This window comes from Pseudophryne corroboree, chromosome 6, assembly GCF_028390025.1.
Source record: "Pseudophryne corroboree isolate aPseCor3 chromosome 6, aPseCor3.hap2, whole genome shotgun sequence".
NCBI classification, from domain to species: Eukaryota; Metazoa; Chordata; class Amphibia; order Anura; family Myobatrachidae; genus Pseudophryne; species Pseudophryne corroboree.
This window is the reverse complement of record NC_086449.1, coordinates 533,491,061-533,513,562: the sequence shown is the minus strand read 5'-3', so window position 1 is coordinate 533,513,562 and position 22,502 is coordinate 533,491,061. Positions and strand designations below refer to the sequence as shown.

The window sequence follows — 22,502 nt, the reverse complement described above, 5'->3', positions numbered from 1 at the left end:
GGCCTTTATCAGCGTAGGAATCACTTCATCTGGAATGCCCTTTTCCGTTAGGATCCGGCGTTCAACCGCCATGCCGTCAAACGCAGCCGCGGTAAGTCTTGGAACAGACAGGGCCCCTGCTATAACAGGTCCTGTCTGAGAGGCAGAGGCCATGGTTCCTCTGAGATCATTTCTTGTAGTTCTGGGGACCAAGTTCTTCTTGGCCAATCCGGAACGATGAGTATAGTTCTTACTCCTCTCTTTCTTACAATCCTCAGTACCTTGGGTATGAGAGGAAGAGGAGGGAACACATAAACCGACTGGTACACCCACGGTGTCACTAGTGCGTCCACAGCTATCGCCTGAGGGTCTCTTGACCTGGCGCAATATTTTTTTAGCTTTGTTGAGGCGGGACGCCATCATGTCCACCTGTGGCCGTTCCCAACGGTTTACAATCTGCGTGAAGACTTCTGGATGAAGTCCCCACTCTCCCGGGTGGAGGTCGTGCCTGCTGAGGAAGTCTGCTTCCCAGTTGTCCACTCCCGGAATGAACACTGCTGACAGTGCTAGCACGTGATTTTCCGCCCATCGGAGAATCCTTGTGGCTTCTGCCATCGCCATCCTGCTTCTTGTGCCGCCCTGGCGGTTTACATGGGCGACCGCCGTGATGTTGTCTGATTGAATCAGCACTGGTTGGTTTTGAAGCAGGGGCTCTGCTTAACTCAGGGCGTTGTAAATGGCCCTTAGTTCCAGTATATTTATGTGTAGTGAAGTCTCCTGACTTGACCACTGTCCCTGGAAGTTCCTTCCCTGAGTGACTGCCCCCCATCCTCGGAGGCTTGCGTCTGTGGGCACCAGGATCCAGTCCTGTATGCCGAATTTGTGGCCCTCGAGAAGATGAGCACTCTGCAGCCACCACAGCAGAAACACCCTGGCCCTTGGGGACAGGGTGATCAACCGATGCATCTGAAGATGCGATCCGGACCATTTGTCTAACAGATCCCACTGAAAGATCCTTGCATGGATCCTGCCGAAGGGAATTGCTTCGTAAGAAGCCACCATCTTTCCCAGGACTCGCGTGCAGTGATGCACCGACACCTGTTTTGGTTTCAGGAGGTCCCTGACCAGCGATGACAATTCCTGGGCCTTCTCCACCGGGAGAAACACCTTCTTCTGTTCTGTGTCCAGAATCATGCCCAGGAAGAGCAGACGCGTCGCAGGAATCAGCTGCGACTTTGGGATATTCAGAATCCAGCCGTGCTGTTGCAACACTTCCCGAGAAAGTGCTACGCTGACTAACAACTGCTCTCTGGACCTCGCCTTTATAAGGAGATCGTCCAAGTACGGGATAATTATAACTCCCTTCTTCTGAAGGAGTATCATCATTTCGGACATTACCTTGGTAAATACCCTCGGTGCCGTGGACAGACCAAACGGCAACGTCTGGAATTGGTAATGACAGTCCTGTACCACAAACCTGAGGTACTCCTGGTGACGTGGGTAAATGGGGACATGCAGATAAGCGTCCTTGATGTCCAACGACACCATAAAATCCCCCTCTTCCAGGCTTGCAATAACCGCCCTGAGCGATTCCATTTTGAATTTGAACTTCCTTACATAAGTGTTCAAGGATTTTAAATTTAGAATGGGTCTCACCGAACCGTCCGGTTTCGGTACCACAAACATTGTGGAATAGTAACCCCGTCCCTGTTGAAGGAGGGGAACCTTGATAATCACCTGCTGAAGGTACAGCTTGTGAATAGCCGCCAGCACTACCTCCCTTTCCCTGGGAGCCGCTGGCAATGCTGATTTGAGGTAACGGCGAGGGGGAGTCGCCTCGAACTCCAGCTTGTATCCCTGAGATACCACTTGTAGAACCCAGAGATCCACCTGTGAGCGAACCCACTGGTCGCTGAAGTTCCGGAGACGCGCCCCCACCGCACCCGGCTCCACCTGTGGAGCCCCAGCGTCATGCGGTGGACTTAGTGGAAGCAGGGGAGGATTTTTGTTCCTGGGAACTGGCTGTCTGGTGCAGCTTTTTTCCTCTACCCCTGCCTCTGGGCAGAAAGGATGCGCCTCTGACTCGCTTGCCTTTCTGAGGCCGAAAGGACTGTACTTGATAATACGGTGCTTTCTTAGGCTGTGAGGGAACCTGAGGTAAAAAAGTCGACTTCCCAGCTGTTGCTGTGGATACGAGGTCCGAGAGACCGTCCCCAAACAATTCTTCACCCTTATAAGGCAAAACCTCCATGTGCCTTTTAGAATCAGCATCACCTGTCCAATGCCGAGTCCATAATACTCTCCTGGCAGAAATGGACATTGCATTAATTCTAGATGCCAGCCGGCAAATGTCCCTCTGTGCATCCCTCATATACAAGACGACGTCCTTTATATGCTCTATGGTTAGCAATATAGCATCCCTGTCGAGGGTATCAATGTTGTCTGACAGGGTATCAGACCATGCTGCTGCAGCACTACACATCCATGCTGAGGCAATAACAGGTCTCAGTATAGTACCTGAGTGTGTATAAACAGACTTCAGGATAGCCTCCTGCTTCCTATCTGCAGGCTCCTTTAGGGCGGCCGTATCCTGAGACGGCAGTGCCACCCTTTTAGATAATCGTGTGAGCGCCTTGTCCACCCTAGGGGATGTCTCCCAGCGTAACCTATCCGTTGGCGGGAAAGGGTACGCCATCAGTAACCTCTTAGAAACCACTAGTTTCTTATCAGGGGAACACCACGCTTCCTCACACAATTCATTTAATTCATCAGATGGGGAAAAGTCACTGGCTGCTTTTTCTCCCCAAACATAATACCCTTTTTAGTGGTAACTGGGTTAATGTCAGAAATGTGCAACACATTTTTCATTGCCGTAATCATGCATCAGATGGCCCTTGTGGACTGTACATTTGTCTCATCCTCGTCTACACTGGAGTCAGACTCCGTGTCGACATCTGTGTCTGCCATCTGAGCTAGCGGGCGTTTTGATGGTCTCTGAGACGCCTGGGCAGGCGCGGGCTGAGATGCCGGCTGTCCCAAGGCTGTTACGTCATCGAACCTTTTATGTAAAGAGTTGACACGGTCGGTTAATACCTTCCACATATCCATCCACTCTGGTGTCGGCCCCGTAGGGGGCGACATCACACTTATCGGCTCCTGCTCCGCCTCCACGTAGCCCTCCTCATCAAACATGTCGACACAGCCGTACCGACACACCGCACACACACAGGGAATGCTCTGACTGAGGACAGGACCCCACAAAGTCCTTTGGGGAGACAGAGAGAGAGTATGCCAGCACACACCACAGCGCTATATAACACAGGGATTTCCACTATACTGTGATTTTTCCCAATAGCTGCTAATACACAAATTGCGCCTAAATTTATGTGTTATACACTGTATTATGTGCTAATTTATGCCAAAAGGTAAACTAATTGCTGCCCAGGGCCCCCCCTGCCCCCCCGCCCCCCCAGCGCCTTGCACCCAACAGTGACCGGAGTGTGTGGTGTGCTATGGGAGCAATGGCGCACAGCTGCAGTGCTGTGCGCTACCTTAATGAAGACAGGAGTCTTCAGCCGCCGTTTTTCATCTTTATCTTCCGTCTTCTGGCTCTGCAAGGGGGACGGCGGCGCGGCTCCGGGAACGGACGATCGAGGTCGGGCCCTGTGTTCGATCCCTCTGGAGCTAATGGTGTCCAGTAGCCTTAGAAGCACAAGCCAGCTGCAAGCAGGTAGGTTTGCTTCTCTCCCCTCAGTCCCTCGTAGCAGCGAGTCTGTTGCCAGCAGATCTCACTGAAAATAAAAAACCTAACAAATACTTTCTTTTCTAGTGAACTCAGGAGAGCCCACTAGGTGCATCCAGCTCTGGCCGGGCACAGATTCTAACTGAGGTCTGGAGGAGGGGCATAGAGGGAGGAGCCAGTGCACACCAGATATAGTACCTAATCTTTCTTTTAAGAGTGCCCAGTCTCCTGCGGAGCCCGTCTATTCCCCATGGTCCTTACGGAGTACCCAGCATCCACTAGGACGTCAGAGAAAATCATATAATGAATACTTTTAGCCAATTTTGGCTGCAACTTTGCATCATCGTAGTAGACACTGGAATCAGAATCCGTGTCTACTATTTGGGATAGTGGGCGCTTTTGAGACCCAGGAGGTCCCTGTGACACAGTGAAAGGCAGGGCTAAACTCCCTGTACATTCCCTGGACTCAGCTTAGTCCAACCTTTTGTGCAATAAATTCACATTTGCATTTAAAACATTCCACATATCCAGTCAGGTGTCGGCGTTGCCGACGGAGACACCACACTCATTTGCTCCACCTCCTCCCTAGAAGAGCCTTCCGCTTCAGACATGCCGACACATGCGTACCGACACACCACACACTCAGGGAATTCTCTATCTGGAGACAGTTCCCCCACAAGGCCCTTTGGAGAGACAGAGAGAGAGTATGCCAGCACACACCCAGCGCCAATGACCCAGGGAAATAAATTACCCAGATAGCGTTTTTTTTTAAAACATATTTTATTATAGAACTGTATATGCAATATACAAAAATCATGAAAGTATCAGACCAAAAACCCAAGCAGATACAAAGACAAACTTTGGAATACCAACATGACTAAAATAACATGGTAAGAATAATAATAATTGGGTGATTACACACAACAGAGGAAATGGGTGAATAGTACAACTCACAAAGATCATTTAACTTCCCTAGAAAGGAGGGCGGCCTAGCGTCAAGGTCTCTAAATTATACCAGGATGTCTGGTGTATTGCGGTACGGAGAGTATCCTTCCTACGCAAGGAGAAAGTGTGTATAAACGGTAACCATATACCAAAGAATCTTTCCGCATTGCGTTCCTTATTAATAGAGGTTTCCAACCAGTCCATATGAAATACGTGTTCTATTCTAGGCATAAGTAGGATCAAAGACAAGGTGCCCGAGGAGACCCACTGCGACAAGATCGTTTTCTTAGCAGCCGCTGCAATTCTAGCCAGTAGCAATTTCTCACCCTTGGATAGAGCAGAACGTGAGGGTGTTGTGTAAATATCCCATAGTGCCCATTCAGAAGTGACCTTAAAGTTAAGCTTGAGCGAGTCATTTATAAAGGATTGAACCAGAGACCAGAACGATTGAACCTCTTTGCAGGCCCACATACAGTGCATTATATCTGCACCTGACATTCCACATTTAAAACAATCAGAGTTTGAAGATGCTCCCAATAAAAGGCGTATTTTTGGTGTAATATATGCATGGTGTAACAATTTGTAGTGCATTTCTGTGTAGGAAGTTGAAATAAGGCATTTGTTTAATTTGACAAAGGAAGACAAGATGTCTTGTATGGATACATTAGGAAATACCCCCCTCAATTTTGCCAGGCCAGAGTTCAGTGTTCCTAAATTCAGCTGACTTTTCACCAGGGAATATATGAATGAGGTCGAATAAATCAATAGGGAGCCCCGGCTGACTATATTATCTATATTGCATGACTTGTCCTTGTCTGATAGGGCCGATAGAACTTTCTTTATAAAACTGCGAATTTGAAAATAAACGAAGAGGGGTATAGGGATTTGCGGGTACAATTGTTGAAGATGTTCAAGTGTACGCAACTGTAAGGTGTCTAAATCTAAAAATTGATAAATTAATCGCAGACCTTTCCTAGACCAAGAGGCGGGGAAATTGGGCGACAAACCCCTGGCGAATCCAATGCTATGGGTTATTGGGAGAAAAATTGTATGGGAGGCTGAGACCCCCATCTTCTTACGTACCAGCCTCCAGGCAGTACAAGTGGTAGTCAGTAATAAGTTTTTGGAAATATGAGCCGGGAAAGCGGAAGGTCGCATATGCAATAGACTAGACAATGATATCTGAGGGCACAATGCTTGTTCTAAGCTCGTATTGGCATAATTTTCGGTGTCTTTCAACCAATCCAGAGCATATCTATAATAATTCGCCGCTAGAGCATAAGTGCGAAAACAAGGCAGGTTAACCCCTCCCCCCAATGTGGGAGGTTGACTTAATTTAAATAAAGAGATACGTGGTTTTTTATTCGCCCAAATGAATTTACGAACCGCTGTATTTAAAATTTTAAGATCTGTATCTGAGATCAGTAGAGGCAACATCTGCAGTGGGTACAGTATTCTCGGGAAAGAAATCATTTTTATGAGATGACATCTGCCTAAATAAGATAGGGGCAAATGTTTCCAACTAGCAAAGTCAGACTGTATACGATTAATTATGCCCGGAAAATTCGCCCTATACAAATTGAATGGGTTGGCGGGGACATTTAGTCCTAAATATTTCAAAGAGAAGGTGGCCCATTTAAATGGGAACTTGTCGTCCCAATGTAATTTGGCAGCGTTATGTAATGCTAAGGCTTCAGATTTTGATTTATTAATGAGAAATCCCGATATCTTATGAAAGTCCTCCAGCAGTGTAAGTAAACTGGGCAGAGCCGTTTGAGGATTCTCAAAAAACAACAAGAGATCATCCGCATAGGCAGTTACTTTCAACTCGTGATGTCCTATATGTACTCCTCTCCAATCCGAGCAATCATAAAAGTGGCGTATAAGCGGGTCCAAAGCCAAATTGAAAAGCAATGGGGACAAGGGACAGCCCTGTCTAGTGCCTCTATATAGTTGAAAGGATTCAGTGTTAAAATTATTAACCGTGAGACTCGCCCTCAGTGTTTTATATAAAGTCCTAAAGAAAGTAACAAATTGTGCTCCAAAGTTTCTAGAATGTAACGTTCTCAATAGATGGGCCCATGACACCCTATCAAAAGCCTTGTCCGCATCACAACTCAATAAGAGGGCGTTGCCAGAAGTTGATGAGAGCGACTTCGTCAGAACTGCGATTACCTGACACATGTTATGTACAGAGGTCCTGCCTTTCACAAAGCCTGTCTGAGAGGGGTGCAATAGAGTAGGCAATAGCAATTGTAGTCTGTGGGCTATGATTGTAGTGAGGATCTTGAGGTCCTGATTGAGAAGAGATATTGGACGATAAGATTGGACCAACTGTGGGTCCTTCCCTGGTTTGTGTATTATTATTATGCAAGCCTGATTAAAGTCAGACGGAGCTTCATTCCCTTCCAGAATAGAATTATATAATGACAATAAATGGGGTACTAAGGTAGGGCATAGTAATTTATAATATTCGGCACTAAGGCCATCTGGGCCCGGAGATTTCCCAACAGGGAGGTGTTTTATGGCATTCGTGAGTTCAAATTCAGAGATCGGGGTGGTAAGCGAGTCACGCTCTTCATCCGACAATTTAGGGTCTGCAACAGTTTTAAGGAAATTAGCGCTTAAAACTGGATTGTCTATAGGGGCAGTGTACAAATCTTTAGAATACTGCAAAAAGGCATCAGCAATATCAGGAGTATCATATAGCTTGCCCGAAAGTGCCGTGAGGGATTGAATATTCGTAGCTTTCCCGTATCCTTTAACTACATTAGCTAGCAACTTCCCGGCCTTATTTACCCATTTGTGTTTTTGATAATGTAAACACCATTGCGCTCTCTCCGTACATAAAGTATCATTAAGGGCCTTAAAATATTTATATTCATTACGTGTAGTTTCAGTGTCTGAACACAAGAAGGCTTCATAGGCCTCTTTCAGTTGTAAGCTCAGTGACTGAAATCTCTGATTTAGACTCTTTTTCTTACTGGAGACAAAAGCAATTATATGACCTCTCAAGACAGGTTTAGAGGCCGCCCAGAATAAATTAATGTCCTCTGTATGCTCAATATTATCATCTATATAGTTAGCCATCTGCTGGTCTAAAAACAATTTAAAATCTGGTGAAGTATAAAGATATGTCGGAAACCTCCAGTTGAAAGTAGTGACCTTAGGTACATTAAGGGATAATGTGAACCAAGTGGGAACGTGGTCAGATAACGCAATATTCTCAACCTTAGAGTCGCAGATCCGAGAGAGTAGAGAAGTGGACACCAACAAGAAATCTATTCTCGAGGAAGTACGATGTGGGTGCGAATAGAATGTGTATGCCCTCTCTACCGGATGTTGATATCTCCAGGGATCTATCAAACATAGAGTTTGTGTCAATAGCGATAATGCAGGTGATACACCAGAGCGACCACGTGTAGGGAGATCTGATTTGTCTAGCGGTGGTGACAATGTGGTATTAAAGTCACCACCCAGAACCAATACACCTTCCGCCCAATCCTGCAGTTTGGCATACACAGCAGTAAAAAAGGCGTTATTAGGACCCGTTGGAGCCACAGTAAATAATTCACCTTCAATTTCCAACTTGAGAAACAAAAAACGACCCTCTACATCTATCTGTGAGTCTAATATTCTATATCGAAGAGATTTGCGGAGAATTATCAAGACCCCTCTTTTTTTGGTCAAGAAAGAAGCAGCTGCTACATCACCGATCCACACCTCACGAAGGGTGTTAGTATCGCTGGCTCTCCAATGGGTCTCCTGAAGCACCGCAATATCAGGCCGTAGCCGTTTTAAGTGTTTCAAAACCTTTTTGCGTTTAATAGGGGTGTTTAGCCCCTCAACGTTCCACGAAAGGAACTTCAAGGAACGTTGTACTATAGCAGTAACTGGCTGTGGGGCCATACTGTCATCCTATTCCCAATCTAACAAAGAACAAAATAAAAAAGACATCATAACTCGTGTCCCAGCAAGCACGGGGTACGCTGAATAAACAGGATATAAAAAAACATGTGTGTGTAACTTCACCACTAATAACCTCTGAAAAAAGATTACAAAGAAGAGTGACCAAGATACAGTCCTATAAATTTTAAACATTTTACGAACCAAAACGTGAGACTCAGAGCCCCTTGTCATTAAAAAACAATAAAACGGATTTGAGTATAGAAGAAAAAGGGAAGGCAGGAGTGGGAGGGAGGGAGAACATGAAGAACAAGGACTATGTAAAGCACATCTATGACTCTAAGACACACATGGCATGCACGTTTAAGAAGAATAAGTAGCAATGACCATAACACAAACTGGAAAAACCACAAATGCAAAGAGAAATCAGGCATTTTGAACACAATGGAATATGTTGTACAGCTATATTCGCATCAGTCATTCCGCCACATCCGTGTCGTGCGGCGAAGCTTCCGGGAGAGAACTCACAAATACTTTTGCAGCTTGCGGGGAATCAAAAAGATGCTGTTTACCAGCGTAGAACACACGGAGCTTAAACGGGTAAAGTAAGGCAAAACGCAGTCCAGCATTGAAAAGAACTTGCAGATAGGGGAGAACTCCCGTCTCTTCATAGCGACCTGATATGAGAAGTCCTGAAAAAGCAATAATCTGTTGCCTTGATAAGTCAGATCTTTGTGTTTCCGGTACGCATCAAGAATACGAACTTTATCAGTGTAGTTAAGAAACTTTAATACAACTGGCCGAGTTCTACGTTGATCATTCGGGCCAATCCTGTGTACTCGTTCCACCAGGATAGAGCCTGAATCAGGAGAGCAGCCCAATTCCTTCGGCAGCCAGACCGAAACCAGCGGCATGAGATCCGCCATTTTAACTGACTCCGGTAGGCTGATGATACGTAAATTACTTCTGCGATTGCGATTTTCTAAGTCCTCAAGCTTCTCTTGGACTGCCGTGAGAGCCGATTCCTGGGACTTAATAACCGCTTGAGCCGCTAGGAGGTCATCTTCAACAGTAGAGATGCGTTGCTCCGCCTCTTCTATACGAGTGTCACGGTCTTTTAGTTGCGACATAGCCGAATCAATGGATTCCTTAAGTCCAGCTAATTTTTTATCGAGCAAGGGTGATATTAAATCAGAAATCTCCTGCGCCTTAGCAATAGCTGTCGAGCTGTATTTGTCAGGGTCGGTGATTCCATCCATTACATCATCTCTCCCAGGTGACGAAGAAGGGCTGGTGGGCGCTGGAGGATTGGCCCTGGTATCTCTGGTTCTAACCACCGCGCCCCCTCAGCCAGCTTTCTGTTGTTTTGCCATGAATTTATCCATAAGGAGGAGCACGAGAATACAGGCACTGAATATGTGCGTCTAGCCTGGCAGATCCGATGCATTAAACAGCAGGAAGGTTACATATAGACCAACCTTCTACTATTCCCAAGCAAATCACGAAGTGCATAATACAGAACAATGGAGGGAAGCGTTTAGTGATAGACAGTGAGAGGATATCAGGCTGCCCATCTTATGTCTGTAAATATGTGCAGCGCCTAAGCAGATGAAGGTAGTACTCTTACAAATAATTCTCCCAGCCACAGGGGGGAGGGTTAGGGTAGTGGAAAAAGAGTTTGTCTCTTACTATTTAACTTGGGGCAGAGTTGGCCAAGTTCCAGGAACCAAGATGGCCACCGAGTCCTCAAGCACCCCAGAGTGTGCACTGTGCAGATCTCAGCAGGGCTCAGCATGTGCAGGGAGTCCAGTGAAACTCCTCACTCTATTCAGGCTGTGTTCATCCACTGGGTAGTGGTCAGAGGCCAAGGTGCCGCCAGTCCCGCTGATTCCACAGGAGCGCACGCGGCGGTGATGGGAGCCGCAAGATGGCGTCGGGTGTCGGAGGCTGCGGCGTGAGAGACAGCAGTCGGACCAGACTCCGGTGTTGTGGCTGCGCAGGGGGCCGGCGATGACTCAGTGCCTTCCCTGCAGTATCCCCGGCACGGCGCCGCACAGACCAGGTGAGCGCCGGCGCTATTGTAGACTCTGGACCTGCACTTTGTCCTCAGAGACCGGGGAGCCCATATAAAATGCGGCCGCTGCTCAGGGTCTGCCCACCGGAAGTCCAGATAGCGCTTTTTATAATTATATCTATAACACTGCGCCAAATTATGTGCCCCCCCCCCCCCCCCTCTTTCAAAGCCTCTGTCACCGTGTTCAGCAGGGGACAGTCCGGGGAGCCAGCTTCTCGGCGTGTGCTGTGGAGAAAATGGCGCTGGTGAATGCCGAGGATCAAGCCCCGCCCCCTCAGCGGCGGGCTTCGGTTCCGCTCGATTGTTTTGAAAAACTGGCGGGGACTCTCATATATACCGAGCAAAGCCCATATATATATATCCTAATATGCCAGAGAAGAGGTTTAATTGCTGCCCAGGGCGCCCCCCCTGCGCCCTGCACCCTTACAGTGCCTGCCGTGTGTGTGTTGTGTGGGAGCAATGGCGCGCAGCGCTACCGCTGCGCGTTACCTCAGTGAAGATCCGAAGTCTTCTGTCGCCTTTGAAGTCTTCTTTCTTCATATACTCACCCGGCTTCTATCTTCCGGCTCTGTGAGGACGACGGCGGCGGCGCGGCTCCGGGACGAACTGCAAGGAGAAACCTGCGTTCCGACTCCCTCTGGAGCTAATGGTGTCCAGTAGCCTAAGAAGCAGAGCCTAGCATTTAAGTAGGTCTGCTTCTCTCCCCTCAGTCCCACGATGCAGGGAGCCTGTTGCCAAGCAGGCTCCCTGAAAATAAAAAACCTAACAAAATACTTTCTTTCAGGGAACTCAGGAGAGCTCCCTGTAATGCACCCAGTCTCCTCTGGGCACAGTATCAAACGGAGGTCTGGAGGAGGGGCATAGAGGGAGGAGCCAGTGCACACCCATATCTAAAGTTCTTTTTAGTGCCCATGTCTCCTGCGGAGCCCGTCTATCCCTGTGGTCCTTACGGAGTCCCCAGCATCCTCTAGGACGTAAGAGAAACTTGTTTAATCACCTTCTGACGCTTGAACCTATCTGGTTTCTTAGGAGGAACGGATGGCTCGGGATCATCCGTAATCTGTAAAATTAACTTAATAGCCTCCAAAAGATCAGGAACATCCACATGTGAACCACCCTCCCCATCAGCCGTATCAGAACCTGTGGGGTCAGTGTAAGTGCCGTCTTCATCCGACGAGGTGTCAGTGACAGCAGTGGATTGTGAGGAGACAAGCGCTCGCTTAGAGGACCACTTGGACGTAGGCGAGCGACGGTCAGACTTTTTAGTAGTCAGGGACTGGTTCAACTTCTTTATTTGAGCAGATAAATCGTCCGCCCACGGCGGGTTAGCTGCAGGGACCACAAACAGTTGCACTGGCATTGGGGATCCCATAGGGGGTGTTAGTTTATGAACTAGCGTATGCAGAAGCGTGGAAAAAGCGGCCCACGGCGGATCATTATTTGCCCCTGTTGCCACCGTCCCACTGGGGGGCAAGGAGCCACCAGAACCAGAGCCCAAAGCTGCTATATTCTCCCCTCAGGTTATAGAATATAGGGATAGCAGGTTGAGTGGAGGACACGAAATGGACACCACTCAGCTATCAAATGCACACACAAATAGTCACAATCTGTACAATGCAGAGGTTATTACTAACAATAATACTGCACTGGACTAGCTTACACAGCTATATAACAATAGATATAACAGTACACAGTAAGAACTGGATGTATATCACAGCGTAATTGTACTAGGAAACCCTGACTAAGTGCACTCTTTCTTAACTAACACTGACTAAAAAAGGCAGGTAGAATACTCAAGTGTCTTGTAAAGTCACAGCACTGACTACCAGGCGGCTTTACATAGGAGGATTTCTCCAAGCATTCCCAGGAACAGTGAGCTGAGGGATAATGGCGCCGCAGACACTGCCAGGGAGTGAGGGAGAGACAGATATGCAGCTCCAGGGCGAAAACATTTGCGGGAAATGGCGCCCTGGGGCTGGGGGAGGGGCTCCAGGTCTAAGCCTTATCCCCTCTGCTGGCAAAACCACAGGGTACTGCGGGCTACTTGTAAAAAAGGTTTAGAGAGAAAACCTGACCTGCACCCGTGCCCTGGTGATCTAGGGGGATCGCCTATACTGCCACAGTGTCCACCGCCAGCGCGCGCGCCCCGCCTCCCACCGGCTGCGCTGGATGGCAATAAAGTGTGGGTCCCGCGAGCGGGACCCACTTACCTCCTCCCGAAGTGCGGCCACGCGATCCCGGAGAGCCCCAGCCGTGTGTGACTAACTCGGAAGAAAACCGGAGCCTCCTGCTGTAGGTACCCGGCAAGCAGGGCACGGGAGTGTACAGCGCCGCTGGGGGAGAGATGGAGCTGCAGCAGGCAATGTCTACTGACATCCAGCACAATCTGTGCCTCTGCTGCAGCCCTTGTAGTCTTCTTTTTTCCTCAGAAAAAGCTTTTTCTAGAGCTGCTGTGAGCAGCTCTTCCTGTTACATGCTTGCACTGCAAGCACCAACTACAAACTGAGCTGCTGTGCACGGAGGCGGGGTGATATAGGAGGCGGCGCTATGCATCTTGGGAAGAAGGTCAAAGCTTTTGAGCCTGTTGGTGCTTCGGATCAAGATCCTACTCTACACCCCTATGTCTATCCTTGTGGAGCCCAGAGTACCCCGCAGCAGAAACATTACTAGAAGTCACATTGTCTCAGTCCATGCTATGCCAGGTACAGTCTGAACGGGCACTCACTCACCTGTTTAATACCGATTTTTCTGTCTCAAGTTCTTCTTTCTTTGCTTCCAAAAGTTCTATCTTTTCTTTAAAGTTTCTGCATCGGTTCTCATGTATGCTTTTTCTCTGAAACAATAAAACAAATCAGAAATACTCTGACAAGGTACGCAGTAGCGGTGAAATAGAACAGATATACTAATATTAAAAGATATGTATTTTAATGTATTCAGCTATATCCAGAGACAACACTTATATCCACTATCAGGACAGTTTGCATCAAAGCTTGTATTCTAAAGTTTACTAAATTAAACATTAATACAGTGTGACATGAATTACAGAAGTGAAAAACAGATTTTAGCAGTATCTCTAATCTGTTGAAGAACGAATAACACCGGAGGATATTTCAGTGTAAGAGTGCATAGTGGAAACATCGGTCAACACTTTAGTCACCCAAAGACATGGCTCATTCAATGTGTAGTCATTACAACGCACCATCTATTGGTGCAAGCCAAGCAAGAGTTAGGGGGATTATGCACAGGTTTGGGGTTAGAATTTAAACATACAGATGCAACTGTCTCTCTGCTATCTCTTATTGGATGTCCCAGCGCTTTCTTAAACTTACCATGTCTAAGACTGAGCGGATTATCTTCCCACCCTTCCATACAACCTCACCTCCCACAATTTTATTATCTATTGATGGCACTACTATCTCCTCTAGCCCCCAATTGCGCTGTCTTGGAGTAATCCTTGACTCCTCCCTCTCCTTCCAACCACACATTCAGCACTTCTCACATATCTGCCGTTTTCATCTAAAAAAATTATTTATTGGATCAGACCCTCTCTCACCCAGGATGCCACCAAGACCCTTATCCACTCACTGGTCATCTCCAGACTGGACTACTGTAATCGCCTCCTTACTGGCATCCCTGACAAATGCCTCTTTCCATTCAAATCTATCCTCAATGTTGCAGCCCGACTCCTCTACCTCCCCTCTCCTACAAGACCTTCACTGGCTCCCTTTCCCTTTCAGAATCCAATTCAAGCTTCTCACACTCCCCTACAAAGCCCTCACCTACTCCTCTCCTATTTACAGCTCTGACCTTATTTCCCTTTACACTTCCACCCGTCCTCTTTGCCCTGCTAATGCTCGCCGCATCTCCTGTCTACTGATTACTTCCTCCCACTCCTACCTCCAAGATTTTTCATGTGTTACTCCCTTGCTCTGGAATTCCCTACCTCTCCCCCTCAAACTTTCAGATTGCTTAGATTTTAAGCAGCGATCACTCCGTGAGTACCCCCCTTAAGTCGCTATTTTCCTGTTTTGATTATTTGTTTATGTACTCTGTTATTGGGCGCTGTGGAACCCCTGTGGCGCCATATAAATAAAGGATAATAATATTATTATTATTATAAGTTTTGAGAGAGCATGGGCAGGGCACTTTATCCCTCTAACATTCTTGCAGCCAAGACAGATTTCAGCCTTAGCGAATGCCCAAAATGTAAACCTTAAAAGCAGCTGATGCGCCACCTGCTGTATGCATTATATACATTTCTATTTACACAACAACCAGTACTCAGAATTAGGACATTAACGTGGGACGATCATTTTTAGAATTTGTCATTTACTAAAAATATTTTTTTGTAATCTACTCAAGTCATTTTTCTGTGGATTTAAAAAAAAATAAAACATAAAATAAAAAAATAATAGAATAATTTTTTTTTTTTTTTAGATGTCACTGCACTCCATTCTGTATTTCTTTACCCAGGGCTTCTGGAACAAGGAATTCAGCAATGAACAATTAAAATATAATTAATATTTAATTTGTTTTCAGTGGTAAGGTGGGTCACTTGTCAGCAATGTTTTGTTTTATTTCCGGTGTGCTGAAATTCTTTATATATTTATCACGCAAGTCTGGTCATGCCTGAGCTCTGATGATCCAATCAAGGGTGCAGCTACTGGGGGGCTGACAGGGCATATGCCATGGGTGAAAGGGGCGGCAACAGTGAAGCTGAGATACGGGGGGAGGGGTATTTGGACAAAGGGATATATCACTAGCACACCTCCCATCTTCCACATGCACCCTGCTACACCACGAGCCTGACAGTATACTGCTAGCAGGAGGGAAAACCGGCAACACCAGGCAATAAACAGTTTCTCATGCAACATGTTTTTACGGTTGATAAATCCAGCAACCCCAGCCACCGGGAGCTGGAAACTAATCTGTGTGGCTCTTTCTAGAAGAGATGGAGAGCATGTGATTGCACAGTCGGGTAGCACTAAAGGACAGAGGGGCCCAAGAAAGGCGAGGACAAAAAAATGTGAGGGGGCAAGAGTAGTGAGTTATAGAGAGACATAGTAGTGAGGAGTAGAGGCTGGGAGAAGAATTTTACCTAAGTAGAGGTGAAGAAACGAGAGGAGAGGTACTTGTCCTTATTACTTTAAATATGGTTACATGCAGTCCGGTATAAGGTGGTGCCAAGTCTCCCAACAATATTTTTTATCCAAATTCTTGGTTTCATTACTTCTGGATGACATTTTGTGGCACTCACTAAAATGCTCTACTAGTCACTAGTAGTGTTGTATGCTTCTGCTGCATTGGAAGATGCTGCAAACCGGAGTATTTTGTTTGATCTCTAAGGTCAAATTAATCTGCCAAGAGCTACTCAATTGGCTCAAAGCAGCAGGAGTAGTATGAACAGTGTAAGGATGATACAGTTCTTAGAACCACAATACACAGCAGTTCTATGTATTGTCTCTCTCTCTCTCTCTACGGTTTCTGCAAGTTCCCCATCTGTAAACTTTAACAAGTTTGCGTCGCATCAACATTATATTGTTATTTTTTTTTTTAAACATTACATTTTTTATTGAAGAGTTTACACACAGAAATGGGGAACAGAATAAAGAAATAGGGAAACACAGGGGAAGTCCGGAATGGTTACCTTAAGCAAACTTAAGCAACGCACAGTCTAAGGGGTATACTATTGGTTACATTGAATGTACAGACACAAGAAAAGGAGAAAGCACTAAGAGGAGACATGAAGAGGACATATCTAGTATCACGGCATACTCGTAGAGATCATTCTAGGAGAGGTCGAGCACGGACATGTCAATTGGAGAGCTATATACTGTTAGTCTACCTACTCTACTTCTATAATCAGACCATCCCAACCATTTCATGTGGATAGAGTTAGCCGATGAGGAAAATTTAGCCTCCGTGGTTTCAAAAATGAAATGTTTGTGGATTTTATTTTGGATGAGCTCCAAGGTGGGAACACTCTCAGATTAGCGGCTATCAGAATGTGCCCCAAGACATAACTGTCACCTGCGGAGAGGCGATTTACGTATAAGTGAAATAGCGCCAGAGCTGGGTCCATTGGGATGCAGAGCCCCAACACCATGCCGGCCATATTTAAAACTTCTCTCCAAAGTGGTTGTATACGAGGACATGCCCAAAAGACATGAAAGATATCCCCCGTGGAGCCGCATTTCCTCCAACACGATTTAGATTGGGAAGGCCAGATTCTGTGCTGTTTGGCAGGGGTGAAGTAGGCCCTCTGTATAAGCTTGTAAAACATTTCTGAGTGGTTAACACACTTGAAGACTTTAAAACAAGACCCAAATATACCATCCCACTCTGCCTCAGTAAAGTACCTGTTCAAATCTCTTTCCCATAAAGTCTGAGTTTTCAATTTCATCTGGGGGCCGTTTGTCATTTGAAATTGATACCACCACGTAATCCCATATTTATGCGAGGGTGTCTCCAGTCGGCTGACTATGTAAGCCGGAAGAGACAATTTGTGGAGATGTGAGGGAGTACATGAATGCAGCCAACTTCTCACCTGCAGGTATTTAAAGAAATCCCGAGTCCAAATCCCAAATCTCTCTTGTAATTGAGAGAAGGACATCGAGACATCCCCTTCAAATAAATCGCCCACGGTAGTGAGCCCCTTCCGAGTCCACTCCACTAGGGAAACATTGGGGATCAATGACATAAGAGCAGTTAACGACAGGCAGGGGGCGGGTAAATGAAGCTCTTCTGAAGAGAGTACTAATTTATGCCAGGAATCTATGGTCGTTTTAATAGACTTGCAGGATTCGGCCCTACTCCAAGCAGCGGGCAGTGGCAACCAAAACATATCAGGGAGAGAAACAGCGTCCAAGCATGAGGCTTCCAGAATAACCCAAAGCTTCAGACTCGTGGTGTCAAACCAGTCCCTAGACTGACTTATCAGACATGCCACATGGTACTTTTCTATATCTGGGAAAGCTATCCCCACAGACAGTTTAGGCCGAACAAGAGTCTTCTTAGCAATTTTTGGGCTTGATCCTCCCCACACATATCTAGTCAGGACCTGGTTAAATTTATTATAGAAGGGTCTGGGAAGGGGCCTTGGTATAGCGCGAAACAGATACATTATTTTCGGCAATAGGACCATCTTAGCAGCAGCAATCCTACCCAACCAAGACACCTCCTGCAGCATCCACTCACCAGTCAGCTCAGTAAACGCCTTTAGTAACGGGGCATAATTACACTCAATCAAGTTATCTTCTCTGGTTAAGTTTATCCCCAGGTATCTCAGGGAGCAGGACTTCCAGGCATATTTATACCTATCCTTCAACTTAGAGACCACAGCCGGAGGTTTATAGAGTGGGAGGGCTTCAGTTTTATTTGTGTTTAACTTATAAAAAGAGACATCCGAATAGCTTTGAAGGACCTCATGCAAGACTGGCAAGGAAGCTTCGGGGTCAGTGAGACATAGCAGAATATCGTCCGCAAACAAGCTAATTTTGTGAGAAATGCCCCCTATAACAGGGCCACTAATCTCATCCCGAGATCTAATGGAAGCAGCCAAGGGTTCTATTGCCAGCGCAAAGATAAGAGGGGATAGCGGGCATCCCTGACGCGTGCCATTTGAGATATTAAAGGGTGAGGAAAGGCATCCATTAACAAAGACCCGTGCACTAGGGGAGGAATAAAGAGCCAAAATAGAGTCCAAGATCCTTCCAGAGAAGCCAAATTTGTCCATAGTTAATCTCATAAAATCCCAATTCAATCTATCAAAAGCCTTTTCGGCGTCAAGAGACAAGACTAGGAGGGGTTCTCTTCTACCGGCTGAATGCTCAATCACGGTATTATCCGGGCCCTGTCTGTTCAGTACGAAACCCACTTGATCAGGGTTGATAAGAGAGGGGAGAAAAGGGCTGATACGGTTGGCAATTAATTTGGCGAAAATTTTTAAATCCGTATTTAATAAAGCGATCGGTCTAAAATTTTGGACGGAGGTGGTTTTTTTCCCGGTTTGGGAATGGTAATGATTTGAGCTTCCAGCATCTCTTTAGGAAAGTGGCCTGCCTCTGAGGCTTCATTGAACACCGACAAGAGCACCGGGGCCAAGCTTTCCTTAAAGGATTTATAGAAACCGGCAGGATAACCGTCTGGACCCGGGGCCTTATCTGCTTGGACGGAGTCAATAGCCTTTTCGACTTCAGCTAAAGTCCAAGGCTCACTTAAATAGCTACAAGACTCCGGCGCCAGCGAGGGGAGAGGTAAGTTGCTCAGAAAATTCTGAACATCTACGCCTGTAGGTTGGAAGGTAGAAGAGTCCCCCTTCAGATTGTATAGTTTGGAGTAATAGGATGCAAAGACATCTGCAATTCCGTCTGGATCGTAGACTCTGTTAGCCCTATCCGAGTGGACAATGTGAATTATTTCTTTAGCCTTCTTACCCCTCAGCTTCCTCGCCAGCAGTCTACCCGCCCTATTACCATAAACATAAAATTTTTGGTTCAATCTATGAAGGTTGCGTTAAACCTCCGCTAAATAGAAGACATTCACCGCCTCCCTTGCTTCTTTCAAAGACTTAAGACTTTATCGTGCGGATGTGCCTTGTGAGAACTCTCCAGGGAGGCGACTGTAAGCTCAGCTTGTTCAAATTGTTTGCGATATGACCGTTTAAGTTTAGCCGCTGTTTGAATTGCAGTCCCTCGTGTCACTGCTTTGAGGGCGCACCAGAATGTGAAGATAGACGTCTCCTGGGGAGAGTTCTCAGAAAGATAATAATCTAAAGTGGATTGGATCGCCTGCGTGGTCTCCGGCTGAAGAAGACTGAGTTTACCCAAACGCCAGGGGGCCAGGGTAACCTTACTATTATATATATCCCATACGATGAATAGTGGGGAGTGATCCGACCAGGACATGGGAAGGATGACTATTTTACGGATGGACTGTAGGGTCCACTTATCTGCTAATGCTAGATCTATTCTAGAGTAGGATGCGTGCGCCGAGGAATAAAATGTGTAATCTCTTTCCATTGGATGCTTAACGCGCCAGAGGTCTAAAAGATCATATTCCGCCAATAGCTGGCTAAAGCCCCTTGCATTCCTATGGAGCTGACTGGAGAGTGGGGGTCGCTTGCCAGAATTATCGACTAAAGGGTCCAAAGTCAAATTGAAATCCCCTTTTAAGAGTAAAGCACCCTTAGCCAATTGTTGCACCTTAGCGCAGAGTTTCCTGCAAAATGCTAGTTGCTTGGTGTTAGGGGCATAGCAAGAAACCAATGTCACCTCTTTGTTTTCAAGAGTACCTACTAGAATAAGGATTCTCCCCTCAGGGTCGCAATATTGCGAAGCGAGGGAGAACGCACAATGCTGAGATATCAAGATTGCCACTCCCGCCTTCTTAGCCAGCCCGTTAGCCAAATAGCAATGGGGGAATCTCCCATTAGTAAACTGCGGAGGAGCAGATTTAATAAAATGAGTCTCTTGGACTGCTATGATTTGAGCTTTAAGCTTATGAAAATAATTGAGCGCTAATCTCCTCTTGTGCGGGGAATTAAGCCCTTTTGCATTTATAGAGACAATGTTAACCATAATGTAAAACTGTCGGGGGATACGTTCCTATCAACAACCAACTGGCAAGTAAAAAGTGTATGTGTGTAACATACCCGGACAAAAAGAGAGGAAAGGGAAAAGAAAGGACAAAAAAAGAGAAAAGGAATACAGAAAGAAATAACAGAAAGAATAAACAGAACCTTAACCCCTCTCGGGGGCACATTTGGACGCCTAACCATGGCGACTCAGAGTTAAACGGTGGGGGGTAGTGGCAATCCGCCCGCACCCGAACCTAAGTTAAACTAAATGTGGTCTCTCGTCACCGTGTCTCCGGGCCCCCGACCGCCACCGGGAGTGAATGAAACTTAGGTAGAATTCCCAGCCAACAAAGAAATGTGGGTGGCAGTCGGGGTAGCAGAGACAGACAGTAAACAATGAAATACCGGTGAGGAGGCAACACTGAAAAACATTCTAGAAGCACTCACAATTCACAAACAACCTCCTCAGATAAACGCCAAGGAGTTAATGCAACATATGAATATACGACATGACAAACTAATTAGGAAACATGAAAACAAAGCAAGTGCAGCAAATCAAACAATACTCAAAGTTCTGCAGCCGATTAGGCCCAGTCCCGCTGAAGGCCCCGGTCGGGAGATGTGTGTGTAGGAGAACATGCAGAGTTCCATGATGCTAGGATTTTTTACCCTCCTCGACGTTCGTTATAACGACTGTGGACCCCTCTCTCGGGAGATGAGCAACTTCGTAGGGAATCCCCATCTGTATAGAATGTTCTCTTTCCGTAGCACAGATGTTATGGGGTAAAGAGAGCGCCGTTTCGCCAAAGTAGCAGGGGACAGGTCTCCGAAAATTTGAAGTGAGCCCAAAGCCTCCGACGCAGCATCCGAGGGTCGGGCAGCTTTCAAGATTGCCTCCTTCACATGGTAATAGTGTAGCCTCATAGGGACATCCCGGGGGACACCATCGGGGGCATTCCTGGCTTTTGGAAGCCTATGGATACGATCAATTAAGAAGTCCGCGGGGCGGTTTGAAGGAAGGAGCTTGCTGAAGAGGTCAACTGCAAAGTCGTTTAAAGCGCTATTAGCGACAGTTTCCGGAACCCCTCGTAGCTTTAAGTTGTTACGCCTCGATCTGTCTTCAATATCCGAGAGTTTGTCTCTAAGCGTCGTGACCTCAGTTTGAAGCAGTACGTGTGAAGAGATTAGGTCGTTGTGAGACGACACCACTTCACCCATTTTCGTTTCTAGATGATCGGTGCGACCTCCGATTCCGTCAATAGATCGCTGGCATTCCCTCATAGTCGCTCTAAATTCTGCCGCGACTTCATCCTTAAATTGCGTTAGGAGCTGCTTCATAGCACCCACCGTAAGCGCTTTGCTGTCGGCAATGGAGCTGGTGTGTGCAGTGGCCGGGGCGGGCGTATCTCTAAGCGGTGAGGACACGAGAGCAGCAGGTTTAGAGGCGCCACCCCGTGGGTCCTTAGCTTTAGCGGCCTGGGGAGAAGGTTTAAAGAACGCCACCTAGGAAACAGTTTTAGCAGCCTTGTATTTCTTGGGAGGCATAGCAGCGCTGAATGACAAAGGTAGAGGAACCGGAGGTAGGAGGCGTCTGGAGCGTTAATCTAGGAAGGATCCACAGAATTGTCGAGTTGTCATATCATGTCATAAGAACATTCGGGCGCAGGCGGAGCCTTCACATAGCTATCAGAACATAATATTATTCATCCATGTGGACATCGCGGCCGATCGACTCAGCGGGAACCTGGAAATCTGCGGTCCGATGAAGTCTGCAGAGCAATATGTATTATATATCCAGCACACTGAGAAAGAAATGTGGGCTATTGCATCTAGAGGCCACTAGATGGGGCAGGTGCAGTAGAAAAGACTGGTGTCTAGTGTAGGTCTGTTACTCCACTTAAGAAAATAAATGCACCAATCCCGCTACAAGGGCCCCAGGGTAGGAGCCGGGAGGGAACAATGCCAGAGGGCCACCAAACTTGAATAAGCCCCAACCCAGAGACCATCACCGCTGCAAAAGCACCCTGCTACCTCAATTCCAGCACACCAGAAGGGTCAAAGATGGCCGCCGAGTCTCAGTGGCCGTCTGTTCCACCTCCGACTCCCGCTGCCCGGCGTCCCTCCGACCCTCTGCCTCGGGGGGTGTCCGCTCCAGAGGTCCGGGGGGGCTCCTGAGTGGTCCGGAGCTTGTTTGCGGGGTCCGCGCCGCACTCCCGCCGTGGAGCTCAAGACGCGGGCGCCGGGAGTACGCGAGTCCCCGGCTTTCGCCTGTGTGAAGG

The 22,502-nt window shown here is 47.0% G+C and overlaps 1 protein-coding gene across 5 annotated transcripts in view; it reads right to left on the bottom strand.

Annotated features, from left to right (window-relative positions):
* Nucleotides 1–22,502, bottom strand: part of CEP83 (centrosomal protein 83) — a 256,578-nt gene that overhangs the window by 48,107 nt on the left and 185,969 nt on the right. For all 5 annotated transcript variants that reach the window (XR_010179502.1, XM_063927615.1, XM_063927612.1 and 2 more), the window contains exon 14: nucleotides 13,376–13,479. Coding sequence is in view for 4 of the 5 variants with exons in the window: in XM_063927615.1 (XP_063783685.1) it covers nucleotides 13,376–13,479 (104 nt within the window). In the remaining variant the exon portion in view is untranslated. The remainder of the gene's footprint in view (nucleotides 1–13,375; nucleotides 13,480–22,502) is intronic.